The 26954-nt window shown below is 46.4% G+C and overlaps 1 protein-coding gene and 1 pseudogene across 3 annotated transcripts; both read right to left on the reverse strand.

Annotated features, from left to right (window-relative positions):
- Window positions 1–26941, reverse strand: CATSPER3 (cation channel sperm associated 3). 2 transcript variants are annotated; one of them, XM_084886697.1, is made up of 9 exons: window positions 26204–26941; window positions 25398–25523; window positions 20060–20213; window positions 9725–9964; window positions 6633–6815; window positions 5853–5993; window positions 5433–5552; window positions 4479–4636; window positions 1–3120 (listed from the first exon to the last, which is right to left on the reverse strand). In XM_084886697.1, the coding sequence occupies exons 3-9, from the start codon at window positions 20144–20146 to the stop codon at window positions 3024–3026; spliced, it is 1026 nt and encodes a 341-aa protein (XP_084742823.1). In that variant the 5' UTR covers window positions 20147–20213; window positions 25398–25523; window positions 26204–26941; the 3' UTR covers window positions 1–3023. The 2 variants fall into 2 exon arrangements, with proteins under 2 accessions (XP_084742823.1, XP_084742822.1); XM_084886696.1 differs by having other exon boundaries at window positions 25398–26941.
- Window positions 14188–15414, reverse strand: LOC311622558 (large ribosomal subunit protein uL15-like; annotated as a pseudogene). Its single transcript has 2 exons — window positions 15404–15414; window positions 14188–14670 (listed from the first exon to the last, which is right to left on the reverse strand). The product of its transcript is annotated as a large ribosomal subunit protein uL15-like (transcript).
- Window positions 26942–26954: the final 13 nt, after the last annotated feature.

The following is a 26954-nucleotide window of genomic DNA, read 5'->3' on the forward strand; positions in this document are numbered from 1 at the left end:
AAACCTCTGTCACATCGCGCTCCTTTCTCCCCAGTCCCCACCCCTGCGCCTGGAATCAGCAACCATCACCGCTCCTTTCTGGGGAGCCTGTTAGGAACTCTTCTTTCTTGAGCCTGTGGGACAATGGAGCAGGCCCAGGCCATGTGGGTCTAGGGACAGACACCAAAGCAGGTGGAGATACCCTGAGCGCCAAGCCTGGCCTGGTGAAGGGCAGTCTGTTTCAGGAGTCCCGTCTCACCCACACCTAAAGAACACAGAGGGGTACAGTTCCTAGCGTGGCAGGACTGGACTTCTGGGGGCAGCTGGAACCAACAGGAGAGCACATTCTCAGACACTGCCTGGATCTCCATAACAAGGCACTACTTCCTGCTGGTGAAATCAACAGCGACCTTTTAGAAAATCTGGTCACCTTCCAAACACCTCCAGATCCTTCCCACCGGGGGAGGGCCTGAGTGAAGACTCAGGCCCAGGGGTCCCCCCTGTCTCCTGCTGCAGCCCCCAAACTACCAGGCTGGCAGGAGGGAGGTGAGCGGGCCATTCGGGGACAGCTCTGCGGGATCCCAGGGCCGCGAGTGGGGAGGAAGGTCCTCCTTCCCACCACCAGGCCTGGACAAGCACAGCCACTCTGCCCCAAGCAAATCAACTGAAAGCCTTGGCCAAGCCTGTTTGCCTTGGTGAGGGCCCAAGTGGGAATTCCAATCTGCCGGTGTTTGCTCTGCAGGCAAATAGCGCCAAACAGAAATGCTGCTGTGGGACTCTGAGCCAAACAGCCGCCGGCCTGCCCTGCCAGCAGCGCTGGGCCAGCCCTCCGCATGTCACCGCTCACAGTTCTCTGCTCTGTGACAGCCTTCTGCCTTTGCCCTTAAAAACAGCTCACCCCACCCAGCGGCCTGTGCTCATGACTTCCCTGCTGGGCCTGGGACCCAGACCTTCCCGCCAGGCCCGGCCTGCGTGTGCCCATTCTGCACCCAGTCACCCCCAGTGCCTGACCGCTGCTCCCTGCTCTCACTCACTCTCTTGCCACCGCAACTCAGCCCCCGACTGGCAGAGCCCACTCTGCATCTGGCCACCAAGCAGAGGCAAAGCTGACAGCCAGAAAGCACAAACCATAAGTTGACTGTGTCTTTTTTTACACTCTCATGTGTATTTTATTTGCTCTTTATAGCTGGTCCGTTTATCAGCCCATTTCTCAGAGCAAACCGCTGAGACATACTCCTAAGGTCACCAGATGAAGGAATCCAGGTGTCCTGACTCCAAACCCTCGGTGCTTTTAACTTGCCTCCCCGAGGGAAGTCTCGAGATGCCTGGGGCATTGCCCACTGAGAGCAGATGGAAGGAAGTGTTTTCATAGCCCCCTGAACGAGGCTGGCACAGCCAGTGTGAGCACTTGGCAATGTCTGCTTTCCCCCCTCCCCCTCATGGAGCCATTGCCCAAGGCCCACCGGCCCTGTGCCTGCCCACCAGAGCACCCCTGGAAGCCACCGGCCCCCCTAGTCAGGCATTGAACGCATAGGCCCTGAGCTCCTGCCTGCCCTCCAAGGGCACAGACACCCTGCAAACCTAGCCCACCTCCCCAGGCCTTGGCACAAAGCTCTCTCCACCCCAGGGAGCAGCTAGGTTACAATCCCCGCCCCAGAGGGCTCCCCAGAGCAGGGCCACAGGCTGCACTCTCCGGAGTTGTTCACACAAGTCTCAAGTTGGTCCTGAGAATGTGAACATTTGCAAATGGAAATGACTTGAGTATCTTAGAAGATGCGTGCTCTCTGCAAACATCACTTCCTCACGGAAACTTTCTTCCAGTCTGACTGGACTTCTGTCTCCCCCACACAGCCGTAGGCACCAGGGGGCCAGGACTAGATTGTGGGCTTCTCTTCACAGAACCCCCAGCACCCAACACAGCTCAGTAAACAGTCAATGTATAAACGAAACCATGAATATAGGTTTCCACCTGCCTTTGTCATGTGACCTCAAGGGACTTTGTCATGGGCCTGGAGCCCATGGGACACTTTTGTCCAGTCACTCCCAACTCTACTGACGTGTTTTCTGCTGACCTGACTCCCCTGTGTGGGTGTGGTATCCTCCCGTACTCAGCTATGGGTGCTGGTCTCCCTCACCAGGTCTCCCCAGAACCCGCCCCTCCCTCTGTCTGAGATGTCACTGCCAAGGTGACAGGCCTCAAGAAGACTCCCCAGCCGTGGAGCAGAGGGAAACAGCCAGACCTCTGGCTTGGCCCATTGGGAACAGGGGGTACCAGCCACCCTGCCCTACCTGGGCCTTCGGATGGCCCCGTCATGACCAGAGCAGTTGGGACCAGGTCCTGGACAACTCTGGCAGTCATGTGACTAGGAATGTTGCAGAAAATCACACCTTTTCCGTGGGGAGTCCTAACCAACCGTAAGAGGGGAAGCAGCCCAAAGTGCCTGTTGCCAGCCAGACCCGCCCACCCTGAGCTCCATGGCCACACAACAGAGTCCTGCCAGTCAAGGTTGCATGCCTGGCGCACCACGACCACGGTGAGCCTAGGAGAAAGCAGAGACGACTCCAAAGAGGGGTCCCCAGAGCACGGGGCCCCCAGAGAGATGCAGCTCTGCCAGGTGTGTGTGGGGGGAGGGGGTGTGGGGGGGCCATAGGTGAGCCCAGTGGAGGGAAGAGGTACATCAGCTCAAAGGGCCAGGCACTCGGGGCTGCTAGGCCTGGGCTCCTCAGGTGGCTTCCCCAGGAACACAGGGGTTCTTGCTGCTCGGGTCAAGGAGGGGAGACCCAGCTTGGCCCTGGAAGTGGCCACAGGCCAGGATGAGTCTTGAGCCTCCTTCTCTCACTCCCACGGCCTAGCTGTGTCATGCGGCGGATGGTGTCAGAGGATCAGGCTTTATGAGCACCTGTCCAGACCCAACCCCCGAAGGTGGGGAAACGCCATGATCACAGCCACCGTGACGAGGCGGGTGCAGAAAGCCTGTGTTTACTGGGGGCTGCCACAGCCTGGGAGGCCCTCAGCGCCGGGGGCCCGGCCACACCACTTCTCCTCAATCCTTGCTGAAGATGGTCGACTGCTTCCTCTGGGGCAAGTCTTCGAGCATCAGGTTCAGCACGTGCACAATCTCGTAATACAGCTCTTGGAGCCTGCAAGTGGGCAGGAGGGGGCCTGAGCGCAGGGGCGGCTCTATGCCACCGGGCTCCCCCATCGCACGCCTGCACTCGGCACTCACCACCCCCAGCAGGTGTTGGGTCAGGAAAGAGCAAGGACTGTAGAACCCGCCAGGTGCCAGACCCAGGTCTGCCATTCCATTCCACCCGTGGCCTGGATGGAGTCATTTCACTGCCTGAGTCAGGGTGGGGACCACAAACGCCTGGGCTCTGTGTGGTGACTGCAGAGAAGACCAGACCCTGCCTGGTGGGTGTTCCCTGATGCCCTCCTTCCAGTTCCTCCTGTCCACAAAGCCCTCCAGGAGGCGGCTGTCAAGAAGCTAAGCTAGCCAAAACCGGTTTGGCTCAGTGGATAGGAAAGGTCCCAGGTTCAATTCCAGTCAAGGGCATGTACATTGGTTGCGGGCATATCCCCAGTAGGGGTGTGCAAGAGCCAGCTGGTCGGTGTTTCTCTCTCATGGATGTTTCTAGCTCTCTATCCCTCTCCCTTCCTCTCTGTAAAAAATCAATAAAATATATATTTTTTTAAAAGAAGCCGAAACCAGTTTGGCTCAGTGGATAGAACAATAAAATGTATTTTTAAAAAGGAGAACTAGAAGAAGAAGAAGCTAAGCTAGTAATCCTGTCCCTCCTTGTTCAAGAGCCCAAGGTGGCTCCTTAATGCCCATGCTCAGGTCCCCTTCCTGGCAGTAATGGCAGTAAAACCCCAGCTACCTTGCACGGAGCACGGTGCTAGGCCAGGCCAAGCTCTCATTTCCATAGAATGGGCCCAGCAGACCCCCGTGAGGCAGGTGGGAAAAAGGCAGAGACTTGCCCGGAATCACGGAGAAGCCCTAGCACAGCGGTCGCCAAACTGCAGCTCGAGAGCCGCATTTGCCGCTCTGTTGACTAATGAGTTTGCCGACCACTGGGATAGGGGCTTAATCACAAGGAACAACAGCAGCCTGTAATTATTGGAATTGAGAGTCCAGGTCAGTGGTCGGCAAACTCATTAGTCAACAGAGCGGCAAACCGCAGCTCGAGAGCCGCACCACAGTTTGCCGACCACTGCCCGAGCAGAACCAGGCCAGGAGCCTCAGCTCTTTCCTCTGCCCCTGAGAAAGGGTTAGTGAGGAAGGGTCTGGAGAGACCAAGGAGCCAGCATTTAAATACAGGCCAGAGGGCAGAGTCTAGCCCCTGTGCATACATGGAACCCTGTACCCCACGAAGGGCCTGGCTCCGCCCAGCCACTGCCCCCTTGCTTTCCTAGGGCACCTGTCATGGCCCTGCCCTAAGGAGGTGAGGCCAGGAAAGTCCTGGCACCCTAGGGCTAGGTCAGCAGTGCTGGGACTGACTTGTAAATCGTCGCGTCCTGGTTGTCCAGAGTGGCCAAGTAGATGTCGATGAAGGGCAGGCTGGTGGCAAAGTCATCCAAGACCATGGGGTCAGTGTGCTGCAGGGTTTTCTTGAAGTTCTCCACCAGCTCACTGAAACTTTTGCAGTCCACATTTGCCTAGAGAGGGAGGCACAGAGACATCAGTGACCAGGAGGAGGTGACTCTCAAGATGTACAGAAACCTGGGGACCCTCCACAAGGGGCCCAGGCGAGGGCTGGCCCTGGCCCTGTCTGAACTCGGACTCTCTGCCCGAGGGAGCCTCCTGAGCTACCATCACTGAGAGCAGGTGACACAGAAAGGGACCGGCGAGAGCCAGAGTGGGGTTCAGCATGGCCTCACCTGCCCAGAACAAACCTTGAACATAGTCAAGAAAGGCAGATGTCTGCCTCAGGGCAGAGGCTGAGAAGGGAGGTGCTGGCCACATGGGGAGAGAGGGGCAGAGTCCGGCTCAGGACCTGGCAGAGCACCAGGGCCCCACGCAGGGAGCTCAGAGCACTTGGGCTGGAAAGAGAAGACGCCCAGCCCTATCCAGCTGTCTCCTGCCGGACAGAACCTCCAGCCTGCGGTGCTCATTCTTGTTCGGTTTAGAAACCCAGGTTAGGAACCCCTGTCAGGGCCTCCGTGGACTCACCCACGCAGAGGACGGGGCCGTGCCTGCCTGGCGCCCAGTGAGGCCTCGGTAACAAGAGCACTCCAGGCCCAGGAAGGAGGGAAATACTACTGTAACCACAGCACTCCGCATTCACAGGTCCAGAGAAATACAAACGCACAGGAAATAAAGCTTGGTTCTGGGAAATACAGGAGGTATTACCTGCCTCACCTAAGGCCACCTCTCACTCCCGTTCTTTGGGCCACTGCTTCCGCCCAGACTGTCCATGCAGGTGCTGCCCACCTGCCCGTGGAGATCACCTACCTGTGTCTTCATCAGCCTGCTGACCTCCTCCTGCTGCCGCTTCACGATCACCTGCTTCTCTTTTATGAGTGTCATGTGCCTCTCCAGCATCAGCTCCCGCTCAAACTTTTTGATGGAGTTCTGGAGAGTGGGGCGGGGTGACGAGGGAAAGTGAGGGCTCCCACTGCATAACCCCCCCCCCCCCCGCCCCCGTCTTTCTTCTTCCCTAGCCTTACCCCTTAGCAGAAGGAACCCTCCATACAGGGCCAGCCCCCAACTCAAGCTGCCAATGCAGCTGCAGTGACTTCCCACGCTCCTGCCCACCTGGGCCCCTCCCCTCCGCTTTAGGATGGAGAGAGCTCAGGTCCTCCCTGGAGACTTGGCCCACAGCCCCGCCTGTCACACCAAAGCCGACCCCAGTCCTGACGCACGCAGCCTCACCTCGGTGTGCATGATCATCACACCCACGAACATGCTGAGGAAGACGAAGGAGCCAAGCAAGATGAAGATGATGGTGAATGCTCGGCTCAGAAAAAAATTCCTCTCGTCCAGCTGCTGCTGCAGGTCTGTCCAGCCATCCACCTGCTCCGGCACGGGAAGGATGCCAAGTGTCAAGGCCCAGCGGTGGAAGCCTCCTGCTCACCTACCTTAGGGGAGCCCTCACCCCACTAGATGGAGGCTGTCACTTCCTCCATATCAGCCCCCAGCACACATCCCCAATCCACTGAGCCCAGTGCAGACGGGTGGTACAGGGCACCACTCACTGGGCGGGGGCACTTCTGGCCAAGGTGCCCTGGGGGCTGCTCCAAAAGGCTTCCCATCCTTCCCCAAAGACACGGCCACTCTGCCACGGCCTTCTTCGGTTAGACTCCAGTCTTTCCAGAGCCCAACAGAGTCCAGACTGCTAGACTTGGGTGGATTTGTGACAGTCCGTTTCAAAAAGGCTATGTGACTTGGGTGTCACTTCTAAATTAAACTTAATCCAAATGAATCATCTTTTGAGAACTCTGAAATTTTTACAACCCCGTGAGACATGCTCTAGGGAGTCACAAGATTAGGGACAGAGAGAAACCCCTGGCCAGGACACTAGTTCTGCCTCAGCTTCCCCAGCTCAGCGAAGTGTCCAAACATGGGGTAGGCCCCACGGGAAGCACACACTCACACTGGCTGACAGTCCCTTCTCAAGGCCCCTTCCCCCACCACAGTTCCCAAACACAGTACCGTCGCCAAGCTGAAGAGGGTAAAGAAGGCCGAAGCCAGGGTCCCCCAGTTTTGCAGGTCACCCTCATTTGGATCTCCAAACAGGAAGAAGCCCAGGATAGCGAACAGGTACATCAGGAGGAAGAACAGGATGAGCACAGAGGCCACAGTGTAGAATGTCTGCCCAATGGCGGTGATGAGCGTCTGCAAGGCAGAGGCACGGGACTAGGCAAGGCTGCAGGCGGGGTAAGGCTCAGGTGCAGTCTGCCCAGACCACAGCTGTCCCCAGCATCCAGTGCCCTGTCTGCATGTGGTAGATGCTCCACCAATGGTTGCATGGAAAGATGATGGAGGGGAAAGGGAGGGAGGGAGGGAGGGAGAGAGGGAGGGAGGGAGGGAGAGAGGGAGGAGTGAAGGAGGGAGAGGAGCTCTGCCCAGATTGAGGGCTGGGCCAATGCCTGGCCTCCACTCTCTGTCATCTATGGACAGATCGTGTGCTGTCTCGGGTCTGGGTAGTCCCCCCATCAACCACTTGAATCCCTGCTTGGTTTCATGGTCATCCCAAGGTGTCCTGCTGCTCCCCAAGGGCCAGCCCTGAATGCTCTCTCAGGCCCAGGAAGAAGAGGGAGCCACTCAGGTAATGGGAACAAAGAGTGCTGAGAGGAAGGTGGCTTCCCATTCTTTCTGGGCCCCATTTCCCAGGCAAGTCTCTGTCTTGTGAACTTGGTCTCAGCTCCCACTACATTGCTCCCTGCTGGGGAGCATTGTGCATAGCTCCTCATCATTCATTCTCCTTGTATGTGGTAGGTACTCAATACATGTTCACCTACATAGACGCTGTCACAGACATCATTTCAAGATAGATAGGTGTTATCATTCTTCCCACATCAAGATGAGGGGTCAGAGGCTCAGAGAAGAAAAGGGCTTGGCCAGGGTCACACTCCAATATAGTGGCAGAACATGGGCCCAACTCTCAAGACCTTTGCCTCGTGCCACCACCTTCACTCCACGGCCTCCCCAGAGGAACCTCTCTTGCCTGAAGACATCACTCCTCAGCAGCCCTCTCCAGGGAGTCTGACTGTCCCCCACGGCCTGATGCGGGAGGCCACTTCTGCCCTATCCTCAGAGCCTCCTCCTCCGTGGACAAAGCCCCTGCTTCTGAGCAGGGCAAACCTTCCAGCTTCCCCCTCCACCCCGTGTCTCAAAATCTCTCCCTCAGGCTCCACCCCATTCTACTGCCGTCCTGGGGGCCTTCAGCATCTCTATGGATACCCACCACCCCCCAGGTCTCCTCGTTGCTTGACTTCCTCATCTCCAGCGACCCTTGCACCACTTTAGACCCTCCTCCCTTGGTGCCCCCGGCCTGGCACTTACCTCCCAGTATTCTCTCCTGGCCACCCACCTTACTCTTCAACCTACACTTCGACTCCAATGCCCAGCACCTTAGATACTCCCATCCCTACGTCCAGGTCAATTACTGGGTCTGTCTCCAGCCTACAGGCAAGGGGAGCCAGGCTCAGGTTTCCAAAGGAAGGGCATCCTGACATGACCTGCACTTGAGTGGTTCCCCAGCTGCTGGGACATTTCCGGCCCAAAACTCTCCAGAGTGCGGGAAGTCATTGCAGGAATTCAGGTAAAGGTGGATGGATGGTGATGGGTAAAAAAATGGTGACTATAGTCAATAACTATATTAGGAGGCCATACAACAGGACTTTGGGTGAGAGGAATCAAAGCTAACGTTCAACTTTATTACTTGGAAGTTGAATAGGGCTGGAGGGGTGCCCTTTCAGCAAAAGATAAAATAGAGGAGGAGGCGCCAAGATTTGGGATCTGAGACGGGGGATGGGGAGAGTAATAATAGTTTAGACACGTTGAGTTTGAGGAGCATGCAAGATGCCCAAGAGGCAGTTGGGTCTGAAGGTCAAAGAGAGAGATGTGGGCAGGTAAAGACTCCTGGAAAGTGGAAAAGATCACCCAAAAAGAACATGCAAAGAGGAGAACTCAGGACACAGTCCTTAGAAAACAACACTTAGGAGCCTGGTGAAGGAAATATGTACCCAAAAATATGCCCAAGCAGCAGGAGGAAAACCACGAAGAGGCAGGAAAAAGGATGCCAAGGGAAATGGCCAGTGGACTTGGCAACAAGGAGGTTGTTGGTAACCTCAAAGAGACTAGCTACTTGGCGTGGAGGGGAGAAGCCAGGGCATATATGCCAGATGAGGAAGTGGGGTCTGGGATATAGACACCTCTCCCCAAAAGCTTCACCACAAGAAGGGCTGGACTCCACTGTTTGGGAGGGAACATATACACGTGTGTGACTCTGTGAGGGCAAGGAATGAATGACTGGGGCCCTGTGGTAGGGGGAGCCCCTTAACATTCTCCTTCTCTTCTCCCCCTAGGAGTGGGATCCCTGAGTGTCAGGCCTAGGCCCTGGACAGACACACAGGCTAGGCTGGAAGTGATTTCTCAGCCAAACAGGCTAACACACCCTAACTGGTCAAGTAGGTCCAAATCAGAAGCGTGGACACTGGGTGCTGAGCCAGGGCAAACATCCTGCATCCAGGTGGAATACTAAGGGCATGCTTGGGTCAGCTCCGAGATTGGTTCTGAAACCTTCTGAGCCAAGGAAAGGCTGGTCACCCCTTCTCAGCAGGAGCAGCACTGCCGGAGCCACCTGAGCCACGTAATGAGACTGTTCCCATCAAAAGCAGCAGCGGAGTTGTAGCTGTTTGGGGAAAGTAGGTTGCCAGAAAGCTGGAGCCTCCAGGCATGTAGTTTGAAGAGTCTGAGCCGTGAGAAGATTGTCCGCCTTACACCATGGCGAGAGGGAAAGGCCAGGTGGCCTCTAGAGCGAGACCCACCTTTCCAGTCCCGGGCATCACCTGCTGAGGGACCTGGGGCCTCGATTTCTTTATCGATAAAATGGGGCTAATAATACCTTTCCCACAATTTTTTTAAGATTAACTGAGATCATCTCAGTAATGATCAACCTGTTGTGTAGTAGGACTCAATAACTGGATGATAGGAGCACAATTATTATCTCATCAGGGGCTGGCGGGCAGATAGGCCCTGTCACCTGCACTCCCGGAGCCACATACTCCCAGGTCACTCACCCGGATGCCCCGGCTATAGGTGATAAGCTTGAGGATGCGCAAAGACTGTATGCCATCCCCAATCTTGAGGTGAGGGTAGTGCTTGCCCTTGACCTTGCGGAGAGTATAGGGGATTGAAATAACGATGATAATCATCACGTCTAGCAGGTTGTAGCCGTTCTTCCAGAAGTCAATGGGTTCGGCATAGAGCTTCATATAGAATTCGGCGCTATATATGGCCACAAAAAAGATCTCCGAGACCTGCAGAAGTGGCAAGGTTGGGGGGGGGGGGGTCAGATCTGGCCCTCTCCTTGCTCAGACCACCCAACCAGGTGTGCTCTGGCTGGGGGTAGGGGCTCCTAAGTCACCCACATGAGAGAGAGAGAGAGATCCAGGCAGAGTCCCTGACACAGTACACACACAATGTGCCTGATTCCCTTCTCCTTCTGTCTTCCCTGCCCCCCCTGGTCTGAAGCCTGGTGCTAGGTTTGACCCAGGATACTTGGGAAGGACTGACGGACCGACAGGCTGAAGGACTAGGCAGGCCCCAGGATGAGGCCACGCAGCATGATGAGCTCCCTGAGGGTAAGCTTTCCCAAAGGAGAGGGCTCGAGCGTCTCCTGGCCAACCTGAATATCCAAACTTCTATACACAGATGAAATGCACATCTCCTCGCATTTATTCTATTTAATCACATACTTTCACACCAGTTAACTCATCTGTTTCTAAAGGATATGCTGCCTTCTTCCCATGTTTATACTTTATGAATTAATCTTACTCAAGTTCTTACGCATCCACAATTCCAGTGGCTTTGTATTTACTAAAAGGCACATTTTTATTTTTCTTTCTTTCTTTGTCTTTTGCGTATCTCAACTTTTATTTTTTTAAATAATTCTTTATTGTTGAAAGTATTGCATATGTCCCCCTTTACCTCCATTTACCCCTGTTAGCCTGCGCCTTCCCCCTCCCCTCGGCCCCTGGACCTCAGCGCCCTATTGTCTGTATCCAAGGGCTACGCATCTATGTGCACAAGGTCTTTGGTTGATTACCTCCCATTCTCCCCCAAATTCCCTCTAAGATTCCACACTCTGTTCCATGCTTCAAGTCTCTACTGTTCATCAGTTAATTTTGTTCATTAGATTCCACATATGAGTGTGATCATGTGATACTTTTCTTTCTCTGACTGGCTTATTTTACTTAGCATGATACTCTCCAGGTCCCTCCATGCTATCGCAAAGGGTAAGAGAGTCTCCTTTTTACTGCTGCATAGTATTCCATTGTATAAATGTACCACAGCTTTCTATCCACTCATCTACTGATGGGCACTTTGGGCTGTTTCCAGATGTTAGCAGTTGTAAAATGTGCTGCTATGAACATAGGGAGTGCATACATTCTTTCTGATTGGTACTTTGGGTTTCTTAGGATATATTCCTAGAAGTGGGATCACTGGGTCAAATGGTAGATCCATATTTAATTTTTGATGAAACTCCATACTGTTTTCTATAATGACTGCACCAGTCTGCATTCCCACCAGCAGTGTACTAGGGTTCCCTGTTCTCCACATCCTCACCAGCACTTGTCATTTTTTAGTTTGTTAATGGTAGCCATTCTGACAGATGTGAGATGGTACCTCGTTGTCATTTTTATTTGCATCTCCCAGGTGATTAGTGACTTTGAGAATTTTTGCCTACTGTATGTCCTCTTTTTAAAAGTATCTATTTAGGTCCTTTACTCAATTTTTAGTTGGATTGTTTGTCTTCCTTTTGTTAAGTTGTATGAGTTCCTTATATATTTTGGATATTAATCCTTCATCAGATGTATCATTGCTGAATATGTTCTCAGTGGGCTATCTTTTCTTTTTGTTGATGGTTTCTTTTGCTGTGCTGTATTTACTAAAAAGCACATTTTTAAATTTTATTGATTTCAGAGAGAGAGAGAGGAAAAAAAAAGAGAAACATCAACGTGAGAGAGAAACATCGATTGGCTGCCTCCTGTATACTCCCCAACTGGGGATTGAACCCACAACTCAGGTATATGCCCTGAACAGGAATCAAACCTTTAACCTTTTGGTGTATGAGACAACACTCCAACCAATCAAGCCACCTAGCCAGGGACCAAAAGGTACTTTTTGAAATCATCTGAGTTTTTCCCTATCATCAATGCATTCATTCATTTATTCATTCATTGAAGAAGCTTTGATTGAGCATCTATCATGTGCCAAGCAAGAATCATTCAGGCACTAGAAAATACAACAATGAATAAGACAGAAAATGTCTAGCCCCCACGAAGCTTACAAGCTTTCTGGTACTGAAGACAGAAATAAATGCTTAAACAAATTCTACAGCAGATAGGAAAGAAAATGAAACAGCCAACGGGGATAGAGGGACTGGTCCGGTGGGGGAGGGGCAGTTGTGGCAACTATTTTAGAAAAGGTGGTGAGTGGAGGCCCCACTAAAGTTCACCAAACGGTGAGCATGAGAGCCCTAAGGTGAGGTCGGGGTTGCTACAGGAAGGGCAAAGTGAGCATGGCTGGAATGGAAAGGGCGAGCAGGGCAGGAGACGCAGGCCATGGAGGGAGGGCCTTGCAGGCTGGTGAGGAGGGCTCTGAGTTTTAGTCTCAGCCTTGGAGGATTTTGAGCAAGAGAGTGATATGGTCTGATTTACATTTTTAAGAGATCTCAGTTGAAAAGAGACTGTGGGGGGGCTGGCAAGCATGGTGACTGGGAGGCAAGTTAGGGAAAAGGTGATGGATATTAGAATTATTTCTAGCCATCATATTAGGCAAGAGAGGAGGTTTGGTGGATTTGATGAGGGACAGTGTGGGGCAGGGGTCCTCAAACTTTTTAAAGTGGGGGCCAGATCACGGTCCCTCAGAGAGCTGGAGGGCCGGACTATATGAACTACTAATTCCTACTGTAACTCCTCGGCTGCGCTCACTGCCCAAAAAACCTGGCGGGCAGGATCAGACTCCTCTGCGGGGCCGCATGTGGCCCGCGGGCCGTCGTTTGAAGACCCCTGGTGTGGGGTATGGAGAAGATGATGGATTCTGTATATCTTCTGTAGGTGGGCGATGAGGGGACTTGCTCATGGACTCAAGGGTGCACAGGGAAGAGAACATGCAAGGAAGACCAGTGTTTCAGGCAGAGATACTGGGGTGCCTTTAGCTGAGATGAGTTTGGATTAGATTGGGTTGAAGGGAGCTACAGAGAGTATCTGGGAGGAAATAGAAATATTTCTGAGATATACCACCTTTTACACATATGTCAGATGCTGTAACTCTAGACACAACTACCCATTTGGATAACATTAAGGCAGCTGGTGTTTTTACTTGTCCTGCATATTTATATTTGTGGTCTCCACATTGCGATCCTTTTACACCAAAAGGTATAAAGAATAATATGATGAACCATATACCACCACCCACCTTAAGAAACAAAGCCTTACCTTTCATATTCAGATCTCCTACCCTTCCCACAGAGGTAATCCTATTGAAAATCTGGAGTGTGTCATGTTTGTGCACTTTATACCTTCACCACATGTGTATTCCTAAAAATATATTACATCGTTTTGTATTTTATGCATTACATGATTAGCATATATACCAAAGTATTCTTCGGAAAGGTGCTTTTTCATTTAAAATTATGTTTATGAGATTCATCCACATTGATATGTATAAACCTGGTTTATTGATTCACTACTATTTAAAAATTCCACTTATGAAAATACTACCATTTATTTATCCAAATCCTATGGAGTGATATTTAGTTTATAATTTTTCACTATTTTTTTTAATATATCTTTTTGATTTTTTTTTTTACAGAGAGGAAGAGAGAGAGATAGAGAGCTAGAAACGTCGATGAGAGAGAAACATTCGACCAGCCGCCTCCTGCACATCCACTACTGGGGATGTGCCCGCAACCAACACACATGCCCTTGACCGGAATCGAACCTGGGACCTTTCAGTCCGCAGACGGACGCTCTACCGCTGAGCCAAACCGGTTTCGGCTAATTTTTCACTATTGCAAAGAGTACGATAGTACAAAATGTTTGAATGAAAAAGCACCTTTCCGAAGAATACTTTGGTATATATGCTAATCATGTAATGCATAAAATACAAAACGATGTAATATATTTTTAGGAATACACATGTGGTGAAGGTATAAAGTGCACAAACATGACACACTCCAGATTTTCAATAGGATTACCTCTGTGGGAAGGGTAGGAGATCTGAATATGAAAGGTAAGGCTTTGTTTCTTAAGGTGGGTGGTGGTATATGGTTCATCAAAATATGTACATTTTATTGTACACATATATATGTAAAGTTTCTCCATTATATACCTAGAAGTGGAATTACTGGGTTGTAGGATATGAGCATCTTCAACTTCACTAAATGTTGCCCAATTGGTTTCTGAAGCTATTGTATAAATTTAATATCAGCAATGTTCCTATTATTTGACGTCTTTTTATTTATTTATTTGTGTGGGTTTTTTTTTACTTGTGGACATTTTAATGAACTTCCCTCCATGTAGCTTCAAGCTGCCAGGACACAGGCCCCACCAACACACTTCATCTCCTCCTCGGCTCCTCTGCTGGAGACCTTGGCCTTCACAGTGACAGGCCGCTCTGGCAGCCTTCCCTTCCCCAGAACGTAGTAATGGCCCGATCGCGCTACATCAGTGACAGGAGCAGCTCCAGTCTTGCTTTTGGCAGCATTTGTTCGTGTCTGCTCACTGACCAGGGCCCACAGTTTATCAAGGTTGACCGACCACTGGGCAGAAGCTGTTTCCTCTTTAAGGGGTAATGCCTCATACCAACTTCCCAGAGTAACGTGGGTGATAATTGTCGAAGTTGATCCTGTGATGATGCAAGCCACTACATTTCCTCGCCGCCCTGGGTGCTTCCTGTGCTTGCCAACGCAGCCGTGGCTGTGTCTCACGTGGCCCCACGTCCTCGGGTCTTCCTCAGTCTGGATGACGTGTCAGTGTCCGAGCTGCAAGAGCTTAGTCTTCACTAACACTTCCTACTGAGGAACTTCTTAATTTGTGTCAGTCTGATGAATATGAAATGGCATCTTATTTTTGTCTGTTTTTGTTAATCATCACTGGAAGATATTTTTTCTATTCATTTTTAGAGGAAGGGAGGGAGGAAGGGGAGGGGTGGGAAGAGGAGAGAAAGGGAGGGGAGGGAAGGGAGGGAAGGGAGGGAAGGGAGGGAGGAGGGGTGGGAAGAGGAGAGAAAGGGAGGGGAGGGAAGGGAGGGAAGGGAGGGAAGGGAGGGAGGAGGGGGGGAAGGAGGGAGGGGAGGGAGGAAAGGGAAGAAAGGGAAGGGAGGGACCCTTCAGTCCGCAGGCTGATGCTCTATCCACTGAGCCAAACCTGGGGTTGGCAATGATTCTCTCTAATCATTGATGTTTCTCTCTCTCATTCCCTCTCCCTTCTTCTTTCTGAAATCAATAAAAACACTTTTTTTTAAAGAACACCTTTCATCTTCAGGTCGTGTGTGTGTGTGTGTGTGTGTTTTATATATTGTTCTGGGTATTTTAAAGTTGCACTTTTCAAGTTAGGTCTTTAATCCAGCCTTGTGTGCTGTGAGGTAGGGATTCAACTGTATTTTTCCTCCATATGCACAGTCAATCATCCTAATACCACCTAATGAAGTCTGTCGTTGCACTGCTCATCTGCAGTGCCCTCTGAGGGTACCTGGTCTCCATAAAGGCCAGGGTCTATCTGTCTATCCCCACATCTTTACCCTGCCTTAATTAATTATTAAAGCTTTATCTTAAACAATCTAATCTACCAAGCCTCCCTTTTACCTTTCAAAATCACCTTGGTTTTCCTTTGTCTTTCATTCTTTTATCTAAATTCTACCATTAACTTTTGACATCCCATAAAAAATCCTGCCAGAATTATTAATCTTATTTTATAGATTAATTGGGGGAAATTACATCTTTAAGAAACTGAGCCTTATTCATGATCTGACATATCTTTCCATTTCTTTATGTCTTCTTTAATAACCTTTATATATTTTTATTTTTTTTCTCCTTAAAAATCGCACTAATCTTTTATTAGATTTGCCTCTAACTACTTTTTATATTTTGTTATTAGGAGTGCTATTTCTTTTACTGATATATTAAATACCGTATTTTTCGGCATATAAGACAACCCCCCAATTTTAGTTAAAACATAGGTTTAGGCCTATATTCACTGTATAAGACTACCTCCCACTTCCGAGGCAACACCAGTTCTTTTTTTAATAGACCGCCTCTCTGACTCTGGCCAATCTGAACCATGCCCATTTTCTGAATTGGGTTGTTTAGATTGTTGAATTGTGGAAGTTTGTTATATATTGTGGATGTTAATCCCTTATGAGATATATGATTTGCAAGTATTTTCTTTTTTTTTTTTAATATATTTTATTGATTTTGTACAGAGAGGAAGGGAGGGAGATAGAGAGCTAGAAACATCGATGAGAGAGAGTCATCGATCAGCTGCCTCTTGCACACCCCCTACTGGGGATATGCCCGCAACCAAGGTACATGCCCTTGACCAGAATCGAACCCGGGTCCCTTCAGTCCCCAAGCCGATGCTCTATCCATTGAGCCAGACCGGTTTCAGCTGCAAGTATTTTCTCCCATTTTGTGGATTATCTTTTCACTCTTGATCGTGTCCTTAGATTCACAAATGTTTTTAGTTTTGATGAAGTCTAAATTATCTTTTTTTGTTGTTACCTATGCTCTTGGTGTGTAAGAATCCATTGCCAAATTCAAGATCATGAAGATTTACCTCTATTTTAAAGAGTTCTAGCTTTTGCTGAAACCGGTTTGGCTCAGTGGATAGAACGTCAGCCTGCGGACTGAAGGGTCCCAGGTTCGATTCCGGTCAAGGGCATGTACATTAGTTGCGGGCACATCCCCGATGAGGGGTGTGCAGGAGGCAGCTGGTCGATGTTTCTCTCTCATCGACGTTTCTAGCTCTCTATCCCTCTCCCTTCCTCTCTGTGGAAAATCAATAAAATATATTTTAAAACAAAAAAGAGTTCTAGCTTTTATATTTAGGATGTTGATCCATTTTGAGATAATTTTTATATAGGGTGTGAGAAAGAGCTTCAATTTTACTCTTTTGTCTGTGGGTATCAAGTTGTCCCAGCACTATTTGATAAAGAGACTATTTTTCCTCCCAGTGAATGGTCTTGGCACCTTATAAAAACCCAATTGGCCATACATAGTTGATTTATGTCTAGAATTACTATCCTATTCCATAGGTCTTGGTCTATCCTGTACCTGTACCATACTGGTCTAAACTGAATAATTCCCAATATGTACTTGAGACAATATACCTTCTTGATGAACTGACCCATTTCAATATACAATGTCCTTTGCCTCTTGTATGAGTTTTTGCCTTAAAATCTATTTTGTCTATTATTATAGCCAACTCAGCTCTCTTTTGGTTTCCTTTTGCATGAGGTATTTTTCATTCTTTTACTTTCAACCTATTTATATATTTGGATCTCAACTGAATCTCTTATAGACAGCATATATGTGGACTTTTGGGTGCTCCATTCTGTTTTAATTTCAGAGTTTAATTTACATTTAAGGTAATTACTAATAAGAAAGAAAATATCTCTGCCATTTTGCTATTTGTTTTATATGTCACATCTTTTTTGTTCCTCAGTTCCTCCATTATGGCTTTCTTTTGTGTTTGATTTCTTTTTTTATTTTTTTTGGTAGTATATCATTTCATTCCTTTCTCATTTGTTTTTCTGTATATTTTTATTTTTTGGTGATACCTTCAGGATTATAATTAATCTCTTAAATTTATAACCAATCTATTTTAAATTAATACAATCTTAGCTTCAATAATATATAATAACTAGAGGCCCAGTGCACGAAATTTATGCACGGGGGTAGGGGGATGTCCCTCAGCCCGGCCTGCATCCTCTCATAATCCAGGACTCCTCAGAGATGTCTGACTGCCTAAACCAGGACATCCCTCGTGCAATCCAGAACCCCTTACTCCTAACTGCCCACCTACTCACTCCTTACCACTTGGCTCGCTCCTCCTTACCACTTGGCTCACCGATACTTAGCACTGCTGCGGAGGTGGAAGAGGTTCCCACCACCACCGCTGCGCTCACCAGCTGTGGGCTCGGCTTCTGGCTGAGCGATGCTTCTGCTGTGGGAGCGCACTGACCACCAGGGGGAAGCTCCTGCGTTGAGCATCTGCCCCCCTGGTAGTCAGTGTGCATCACAGCCACCAATCGTTCCAGTCATTGCGCCTTAATGGTCGCTGGGCTTTTATATGTATAGATACTGTTCCTAGAGAGCTCCATCCCCACCTTAGTTTTTGTTGTCACAAAAACTTGTGTGCCCATTTATCTATAACTATTGTTTTATGCATTTATATTTTAAACCATGTAGAAAAGAAGTTACAAACCCAAAATACAATAATACTGGCTTTTAAATTTACCTATATAATTACTCTTAGTATTCTTTATTTCTTCATATGGCTTAAGTTACTGTCTAGTTACATTTCAACCTAGAGAGCTATCTTTACCATTTCTTGTAGAACAGGTCTACTAGCAGCAAACTCCTTCAGCTTTTATTTATCTAGGAATGTCGTGATTTTTTTTCCTCCATTTTTTTAAATAAGTTTTTATTGTTCATATTATTACAAATGTTCCTTTTTTCCCCCCCACCATTGCTCTCCTCCACCAGGTTCCCACCCCACCCTCTGCCCTTTCCCCACTCCCCATTGTCCTCATCCATAGGTGCACAGTTTATGTTCAGTCTCTTCCCACGCCCCCCTCTCCCCTTTTCCCCAAGAATCGTCAGTTCACTCCCCTTCCATACCTCTGATTCTATTACATTCAACAGTTACTATTGTTCATCAGATTTTTTTTAATTTCCTTGGTTTTTAGATTCACTTGTTGATAGTTACATATTTGTTGTTCATAATTTTTATCTTTGTTTACTTTCTCTTCTGAAAGAACCCCCTTCAGCAATTCATATAATTCTGGTTTGGTGTTGATGAACTCCTTTAGCTTTTTTTTATTAGTGAAGCTCTTTATCTGACCTTCGATTCTGAGTGATAGCTTTGCTGGATAGATTATCTTTGGCTGTAGGTTCTTACTATTCATCACCTTGAATATTTCTTGCCATTCCCTTCTGGCCTGCATGGTTTCTGTTGAGAAGTCAGCTGACAATCGTATAGGTGCTCCTTTATAGGTAACTACCTTCTTTGCTCTTGCTTCTTTTAATATTCTCTCTTTGTCTTTTGCTCTTGGAATTTTAATTATGATGTGTCTTGGTGTGGTCCTCTTTGGATTCCTTTTGTTTGGAGTTCTGTGTGCTTCCTGGACTTGTAAGTCTAATTCTTTCACCAGGTGGGAGAAGTTTTCTGTCACTATTTCTTTCAGTATGTTTTCGATATCTTGCTCTCTCTCATCTTCTGGGACCCCCATAATTTTGATGTTGGTACGCTTGAAGTTGTCCCAGAGGTTTCTTACATTATCTTCAATTTTCTGGATTCTCTTGCCTTCTAGCTTCTGTGGAGGAGTGTCTTCTGGCTCTTTATGTTCCAAATCTTTGACTTGATTCTTGCGATCTTCCCTTCTGTTTTTAGGACTCTGTAAAATATTTTTCATTTCAGACAATGTATTCTTTATTTCTTGTTGATCCCTTATCATTTCTTGATGACTCCTTATTAATTCTAGTTGATCTCTTTTCATATCCTCATAGGTCTTATCCATCTTTCTAGGAAATTCTTGAAAAACCTTATAAGCGTAGATTTGAACTCTATATCCAGACGCTTTTTGTCCTCCATTTCTTTCGTTTGTGATCTATTTTGTTGTCGCATTTCGCAGTTACAGATGGGACCTTTCCTCCATTTTTTTAAAGGACAGTTGTGCTGGATATAAAATTCTTAATTGACAATATTTTCCCTTCAGTATTTTAAATATGTCATTTCATTGCCTTCTGACCTCCAGAGTTTCTGAGAATTCAGTTACTAATCTCATTGAGGATTCCCTGTATGTCACAAGTTGCTTCTTCTGCCACCAAGGCTAATACTATATAATTGTGGCTCTTTGTAAGAATACCTTGTTAACTAGTTTTGATGCAAATGCTGTCCATGGGTTTTTGCTTTTGCTCTTTGGTTGCTTTATCTTTTTTAAGAGGGGATTCAGAGAAATTAAAAAACCATGGCACCACTGTCACCTTCTTCCTAGATTTTAGAGCCCTTAAAATTTTTCTACAGAAAATTTTCTTGAACAAAAGACCTTAAAAACTGTATAACATTTTCAAAATTAAAACAGGTGAAATAGAAAGGAAAATAGAAAGGATCATTTGGTCTGCTTACCTCAAAAAGTCTGAAAAGGTTGTATCTTGTGTTATAATCAGTCCACAAGACCACCAAAAAGGAATTAATTGAGATGGTGCTAATCATAATTATCTTAAACAGTTGACTCCTTAAGAGTTTCTTCACAAATGCCTGACATTGAACATCTCTCCTCCTGTGAAAAAGTTGAATAAGAGGTATGATTACCTCACAACACAGCGAGATCCCCAAAGAATAAATAGCTTTTTGTAGGAACTAGAGTCTGCTTTCCCCCTTCTGTGAATATGTTTATATGTACTTCAAAATTGAAATGAAATACTGAATGAATGACCCCTGAAATATGTATGATGATCATTATCCTCACTCAGTTTCCCAGTTCTTTCTCTCTGGACCTCTGAAACAGAATGGTAACCACTCCTTCTCAAATAAACAAAGAATCATCTTTATTTACTCATCTGACAAGTTTTTATTGAGTCCTACTACATGCCAGACATTACAATGGGCACTGGAGGTATAAAATGAGCAAAATTATATACTGTCTTGTAAGAAAAACAGGTAATAATCAAATAATCACCCAGACAGGTGCTTAAAAATCAATGATGAAAGTATAAATGCCAATAAACTTTCCCCAAAATGTTCAGCAGCACTACTAATCAGGGAGATGGAAATTAAGTAAAACTATTATTTTTGTTTATAAAATTAGCAAAGTCTTAAACATGACAATATTTAATGCTGGAAAGATTATAGTGTATAGGAGCATTCTCATAAACTGCCAGGGGGACTGTAAATTCACACTTTTCTGAAAAGCCTTAGAACTGTTCCTATCCTCTGACCCAAGGAATCTACCCCAAAAGAATACAATCTAAAATGCAAGCAGTGACATGGGCCAAGTGTGTTTATCCCAGCATTATATACAGTAATGAGAACTTGGAGATGATTTAAAAGTCTAACAAAAAGAACTTGTTAAGTAAATTATAGCATATCAATCTCAGGAAATATTATACAGATACTAAAATATGTCTACCCGTTTTCCATGATTTAGAAAAATGTTTATGATCCACTGGATAGCAAAACACAAAAACAGCCCTTGCTGGGTAGCTCAATTGGTTAGAGTGTTGTCCCAATACACCAAGGTTGTAGGTTTGATCCCTGGTTGGGGCACATACAAGAATCAACCAATGGCCGAAACTGGTTTGGCTCAGGGGACAGAGCATCGGCCTGCAGACTGAAGGATCCTGGGTTTGATTCCGGTCAAGGGCATGTACCTTGGTTGTGGGCATATCCCCAGTAAAGGGTGTGCAGGAGGCAGCTGATCGATGTTTCTCTCATCGATGTTTTTAACTCTCTATCCCTCTCCCTTCCTCTCTGTAAAAAAATCAAGAAAATGTATTTTTTTATAAGAATCAACTAATGAATGTATAAATAAGTAGGACAATAAGTCAATTCCATATATATCTCTCTGTCTCTCCCTCTCTCTCATCAATAAAAAATTTTAACATGAAAACAAAACAAAATATAAAATTCTCTACTCAAAATTATCACAACTGTACAAAAATGGGTAAAAGAAAACTTGACAGGAAATATGCCAAAATGTTGATAGTGATGAGGTTATAAGTGATTCTTTTTCCTGTTTGTTTATATTTACCTGTGCTTTGAAATTTTTCTCCAGTATAACTTTTTTTTTCCATTATATATAACAAATGAACACATTCTCACAACAGTTTAAAAAAATGCAAAATGCATATACTTTTATATTGTATAAAAACAAGACATTCAATTTATCTGATTTGAGATAGAGCCAATTACCCCCCACCCCCCTGCCGCCGCCCCCCAAAAAAAGCATTAAAATTATCTAACACAGTAGCTAACAACAAAAAAAGACAAAATAAAGTCAAACTACTCATTCTGTCTACAGGCCAAATAAGAGCGTGACTGAATATTTGACTTAACCAGCCAGTCTTGATACTACAGCCAAAGAAGTAAAATGTTTGGCTGAGCCTTCATAAAACCTCACCATCAGAGAAACCAACTTATCGAGGACGTGTGATAAGTGGATGAGTGCCTGTGGGAAAAGGCTGAGAGCACCGGCACCCTGTACCACTGCTATCGCACATTTCTAAATAAGCAATAGAAAAAGAGGATATTTACTTAATTGTCCTGAGTCTTGCACAGAACATCGATACTTTACCCAACAGGGTACTGAAAATGCCCCTTCTGCGGACACGATGAACTAAATGTTCAGGCATTTTCCAAATGTTCAATTTTTATTCCTCACTTTTGTCATCTAACTGAAAATCTCTGCTTAGGGATTTCCTTGGCACCTAGATTGCAGAGACCTCAGAGAAGGATCCACGAGGAGAATCCTTGCTTTATGAGGTCATTCTTGGGCATTCCAGTACATGACTAGTCTGCAGGCCTCTGGAGGCGCAAGCTCCCCAGCCCATCTATCCACAGATCCTCTCTTCCCAAGGACACTGAGCGTCTCAGCTCAGCAAGAACAGTTGTGAGCACACTGCAATTGTGAAGTTCCGGGCTAACACTGGGAACCGGAGATAGGCCAGATGAAAACCTCTTCACCAGTACTCTGATCTGACGGACGAAGGCTGTTACAATAAGGAGGGGTGACGGAAGAGGGGAAAGCAAGGGGTTCTAAGAGCAAGGGCACAGCGCTGGAAACACCTGAACGGGCAAGGAAAGGTTTTCATAGGTTTGGAGCTAGAACCTACGAAACAGAGATTTAATTGGGGCATGGACTGTCCACATATGAACCACCTACAGTGTAAGGGATAAGCCTATGGGGAGATGTTTTAGGTACAAGAGAAACAGAATTTTTTTGCTCTGTTTGATTCTTGGGATTAATATATTTCCCTTGCTTGCCTTCTCATATCCTCTTTGGTTTTTAAGGCAAATCAAGACAAAGGGATCTAAGTAGCCCTGTTGTAATAAATCTTCAGTGGCTAAATTAGTCAAATTCCTGGAAACCCAAGTTCTTAGGCCACAAGAAAAGAAGGTGACCACCCATCACCTCCGCTGTCCCAGGTGTTCTAAAACAAGTGTATATGACCATTCCTTGTAGAAAAGTAGTCTTGTAGTCAACCCATATACTAAACTGAGAAATAACATCCTATTTACTCAATATTTCCACTTAAAATCATCAACAGTCAGCCCTAATCGGTTTGGCTCAGTGAATAGAGCATCAGCCTGTGGACCAAAGGGTCCTGGGTTCTATTCCAGTCGAGGTCGCATACCGTGTCTGGGCCCTGGTTGGGACACATGCGGAAGGCAACCACCAATCAATGTGTTTCTCTCACATGAATGTTTCTCTCTGCCTATCCTTCTCCTTTACACTCTAAAAGATCAGTGGAAAAATATCCTCAGGTAAAGATTAACAAAACAACAACAAAACCAACAATCAAGTTTTAAGACTCATTTTAATTAATGTCCCAAGATTTAAACTTTAGTCTCATCTTTTCAGTTTACAGTCTCTCCCTCGGGGATCAGCTCCTCCTAATTCTCCTATAGCCTCCGTTGGTCATATGCCCCCTAATGCCTTCTGGGCTCCTGCCTTACATCCCTATAGTGGATTCCTAGAGCAGTTGCTCAGAGAGAGCCTGAATCAGGTCTGTCTCCACCTGCCCCAAAACATCAATGTGCCAAATCCCATTGGGGGCATACAGAAGGTCCTCAGTAAGTGTGTGCTATATGAATATACAAATGAATGGCACCAGAGATCCTATGCTCACTCAAGTAGCTGAGCATAGTAGAATTCCATCTCCAGGAAACCCAACAGTACACTTTATGCCTTCCCTTTTTCAGCACCAAAGCAGTGGAGAAACAAAGAAGAGAATAAGAATGTAAAGAATTCTTCATGATGCATGGAGGGGTGAGGAATGATGGCCAGCTGAGAGCAGCAGAGAAGAGCCCAGTTGTCCTTAGTGCACTGCTTCCAACAGAAAAACCTCTGCTGCCGAGACTGGTTTGGCTCAGTGGATAGAGCATCAGTCTGCGGACTGAAGGGTCCCAGGTTCGATTCCGGTCAAAGGCATGTACCGTGGTTGCGGGCACATCCCCAGTAGGAGGTATGCAGGAGGCAGCTGATAGATCTCTCTCTCCCGTCGATGTTTCTAACTCTCTATTCCTCCCCTTTCTTCTCTGTAAAAAATCAATAAAATATATTTTTTAAAAAAAAGAAAAAAGAAAAAGAAAACCTCTGCTTAGGGATTTCCTCGGCACCCACAGCTAAACGTGGTTCTGAAGTCACTGATGAAGACATCTCATCTGGGAATGGAACTCCAGCGGGTGAATGGGGTCAGAGGTAACAAGCTTATCAGGGTTTACTGAAACCACCCAGGCCTTCTCATGGACACACGGGCATCCCGGGATGAGAAGCCGAAAGGGGGCTCTTCTGTCCGTCAGCAGCAACTCACACTCTGCCCGACTTGGGCAGCAACCCCCGAGCTGCACAAGGCAGGGAAAGTCAGCAGTTAACAGGCATGGCAGCTTTGGTGACTCAAGTCTCCTGGCCCAGGGTCATTCCTTTACTAGTCCCAGTAACTGCCATTGAAACACAAATCTCACATATTATATTAAAGTCAAGCCCTATTTCAGCTCTTGCTGCTCTACAAGAAATTTTACAAACTGGAAGTTACAGAGTTCAACCAGCATATTTTTGAATGCTAAATTAGACAGTATAAAGACTATTTCATACCAACACTAGCAGCCCCAATCCTATATAATAAAATCCTAATATACAAATCAAACTAAAGACATAACAACCAGTCACAATGATGCACCCTGACCACCAGGGGGCAAACATTCAATGCAGGACCTGCCCCCTGGTGGCAGTGCACTCCCACAGGGGGAGCACCGCTCAGCCAGAATCTGGGCTCACAGCTGGCGAGTGCAGCAGAGGTGGCAGGAGGCTCTCCAGCCTCTAAAGCAGCACTAAAGAGCAGTGAGCTGAGCAGTAAGGTGCAGTAAGCAGGCAACTGGTAAGGAGCAGGGGTCCCGGACTGCGAGAGAGCAGAGGCTGAGCTGAAGGACCCCACTCCCAGTGCATGAATTTCATGCACCGGGCCTCTAGTACTTTAATAAAAGTTCATGTCTGTGTTAAAAAAAATATACATGCTGCTGCTTTTTGTCTAGAACAAAACATAAAAACCATGCCCAGTCTATGTATCAAATATTTCCTAAATCTTTTTAACATCAGAAAGTAACCATTAGGAAAAGAACTTTATTTCAGGCTGGCCCTGCTTTGTCATCTATGGAAGTCATTGAAGGGGTCATAGGTCATGTCTATTTAACTCCTCTCTACTCTAGTGATCATTTAGAAAGAAAATGGCAGAAAACCAACACTTACTACATCAGAGACACCAGTGCCATCAACAAAGATTTGTAACAGAAGCAAATTTTGGGGTCTCCAACCTTGCCAATGTCTCTTTCAAGTTGAAATGTCAGTTACTTGAAGCAACTCTGGGGATTCATTCTGTTAGAATTTACCACAATGAGTATTTCCATAGATTTAATGTGGGACCTTTGATTCTTTCTAGTAAAGTTTGTGAGTTCAAGCAGATGTGTCACCCCTAACATGAACCTTATGTCAACCCTCCATATAGGTACTAATTAGTAGCTGCATTCTCAGGTCTTCACCATTGCAATTGTGAGCCATATCCTGCTTTCTCTAGTGTGCTACATAGGTATATTGGTATATGTTAACAGCCAATGAGTTTAGCCTCTCAGACTTACATTTAAAATAGGAAAAGGTTTCCATTCAGGGTACAGTAAAACAAGTTCAATTATGTTACAAGTTCTGTAGACTGCATTGTGTGCCCACCACCCAAAGACTTGACCCAAAGTCAAATCTTCTCCCATCATCATATATTAGGCAGTAATATTCACTCTTAAAATATTTTTTCATGTTTAAAAACTCATGTAAAAAAAATTGAAGTACTGAACTAAAATATTTGGTAATAAAACATATAAGAGTTCCTCAAAATCTATAAATAAGAGTTCATAAAAACACACAGCTTTGCCTTTTCCTCTAAAAGAATTTTAAGAATCATAAGTTCTAGCACCCAGGCTCTGGATCTCCCGGCAGCACAGAGCATGGGTGGCCTTCTTTTTCTCCCCTCCTTGCACACTCCATACCCACAGGGCAAACCTCACCGCCTCTCCCGGGCCAACAGCACCAGCCAGGAATTAGCTTCAGAGAGCTCAGCCTCCTTGTCATGTGCCTATAGTTTCTCAAACTGGAGGCTGGGGAAGGATTGCTTGTTGAAATGCAGAGTGAATTTTCTGGCCTCTAAAGTGAGCTGCGTTTCAAAGATGATCCCTATTAAATCCTCCCACAATAATGCTTCCAGAGATTAACACGTGTTCTTGGATGAATATATATGTATACATTCTTAGATGAATATATATGTAACCTACATTCTAAGCTCATTAATAAGTATATTTCTGAGTTCCTTCAAATAATGCTGTTATTGTAATTTTTAAACAATAGATTATTTATATTCCATTTACTCCTGTCATTAACACAGGGCGTAAATACAGCTCGTTACTGGATAATACCCAAGTAGTTTCTAACTCAACGGCTATAGACCTTCAGTTCAGAGGTCAGAGGTTCTGGAAGCTATGGACAAAACACTTGTCCTCTTCCTTCAACTGCCTGCCTGAAAAGTAAGAATAAAACAAAGACAGCTCACCTAATTTTTGTGACTTTGTAATCTAATAACAGCAGCTAAAGAATCAATTTTAACTTCATGAGGATTGTTGTAGATGGTTACAATCCTTTACCTACCAAGTTTATCATTCCTTTTGTACCTTACAACTACTCTCTAACACAATGCATTTGTAAAGTCAACATAATCACTTGAATTTCTGGGTTATAAAATGTGTGAATGCTCCTCCATCCCAA

This window comes from Pipistrellus hanaki (genome assembly GCF_964339955.1).
Source record: "Pipistrellus hanaki genome assembly, chromosome: 5".
NCBI classification, from domain to species: Eukaryota; Metazoa; Chordata; class Mammalia; order Chiroptera; family Vespertilionidae; genus Pipistrellus; species Pipistrellus hanaki.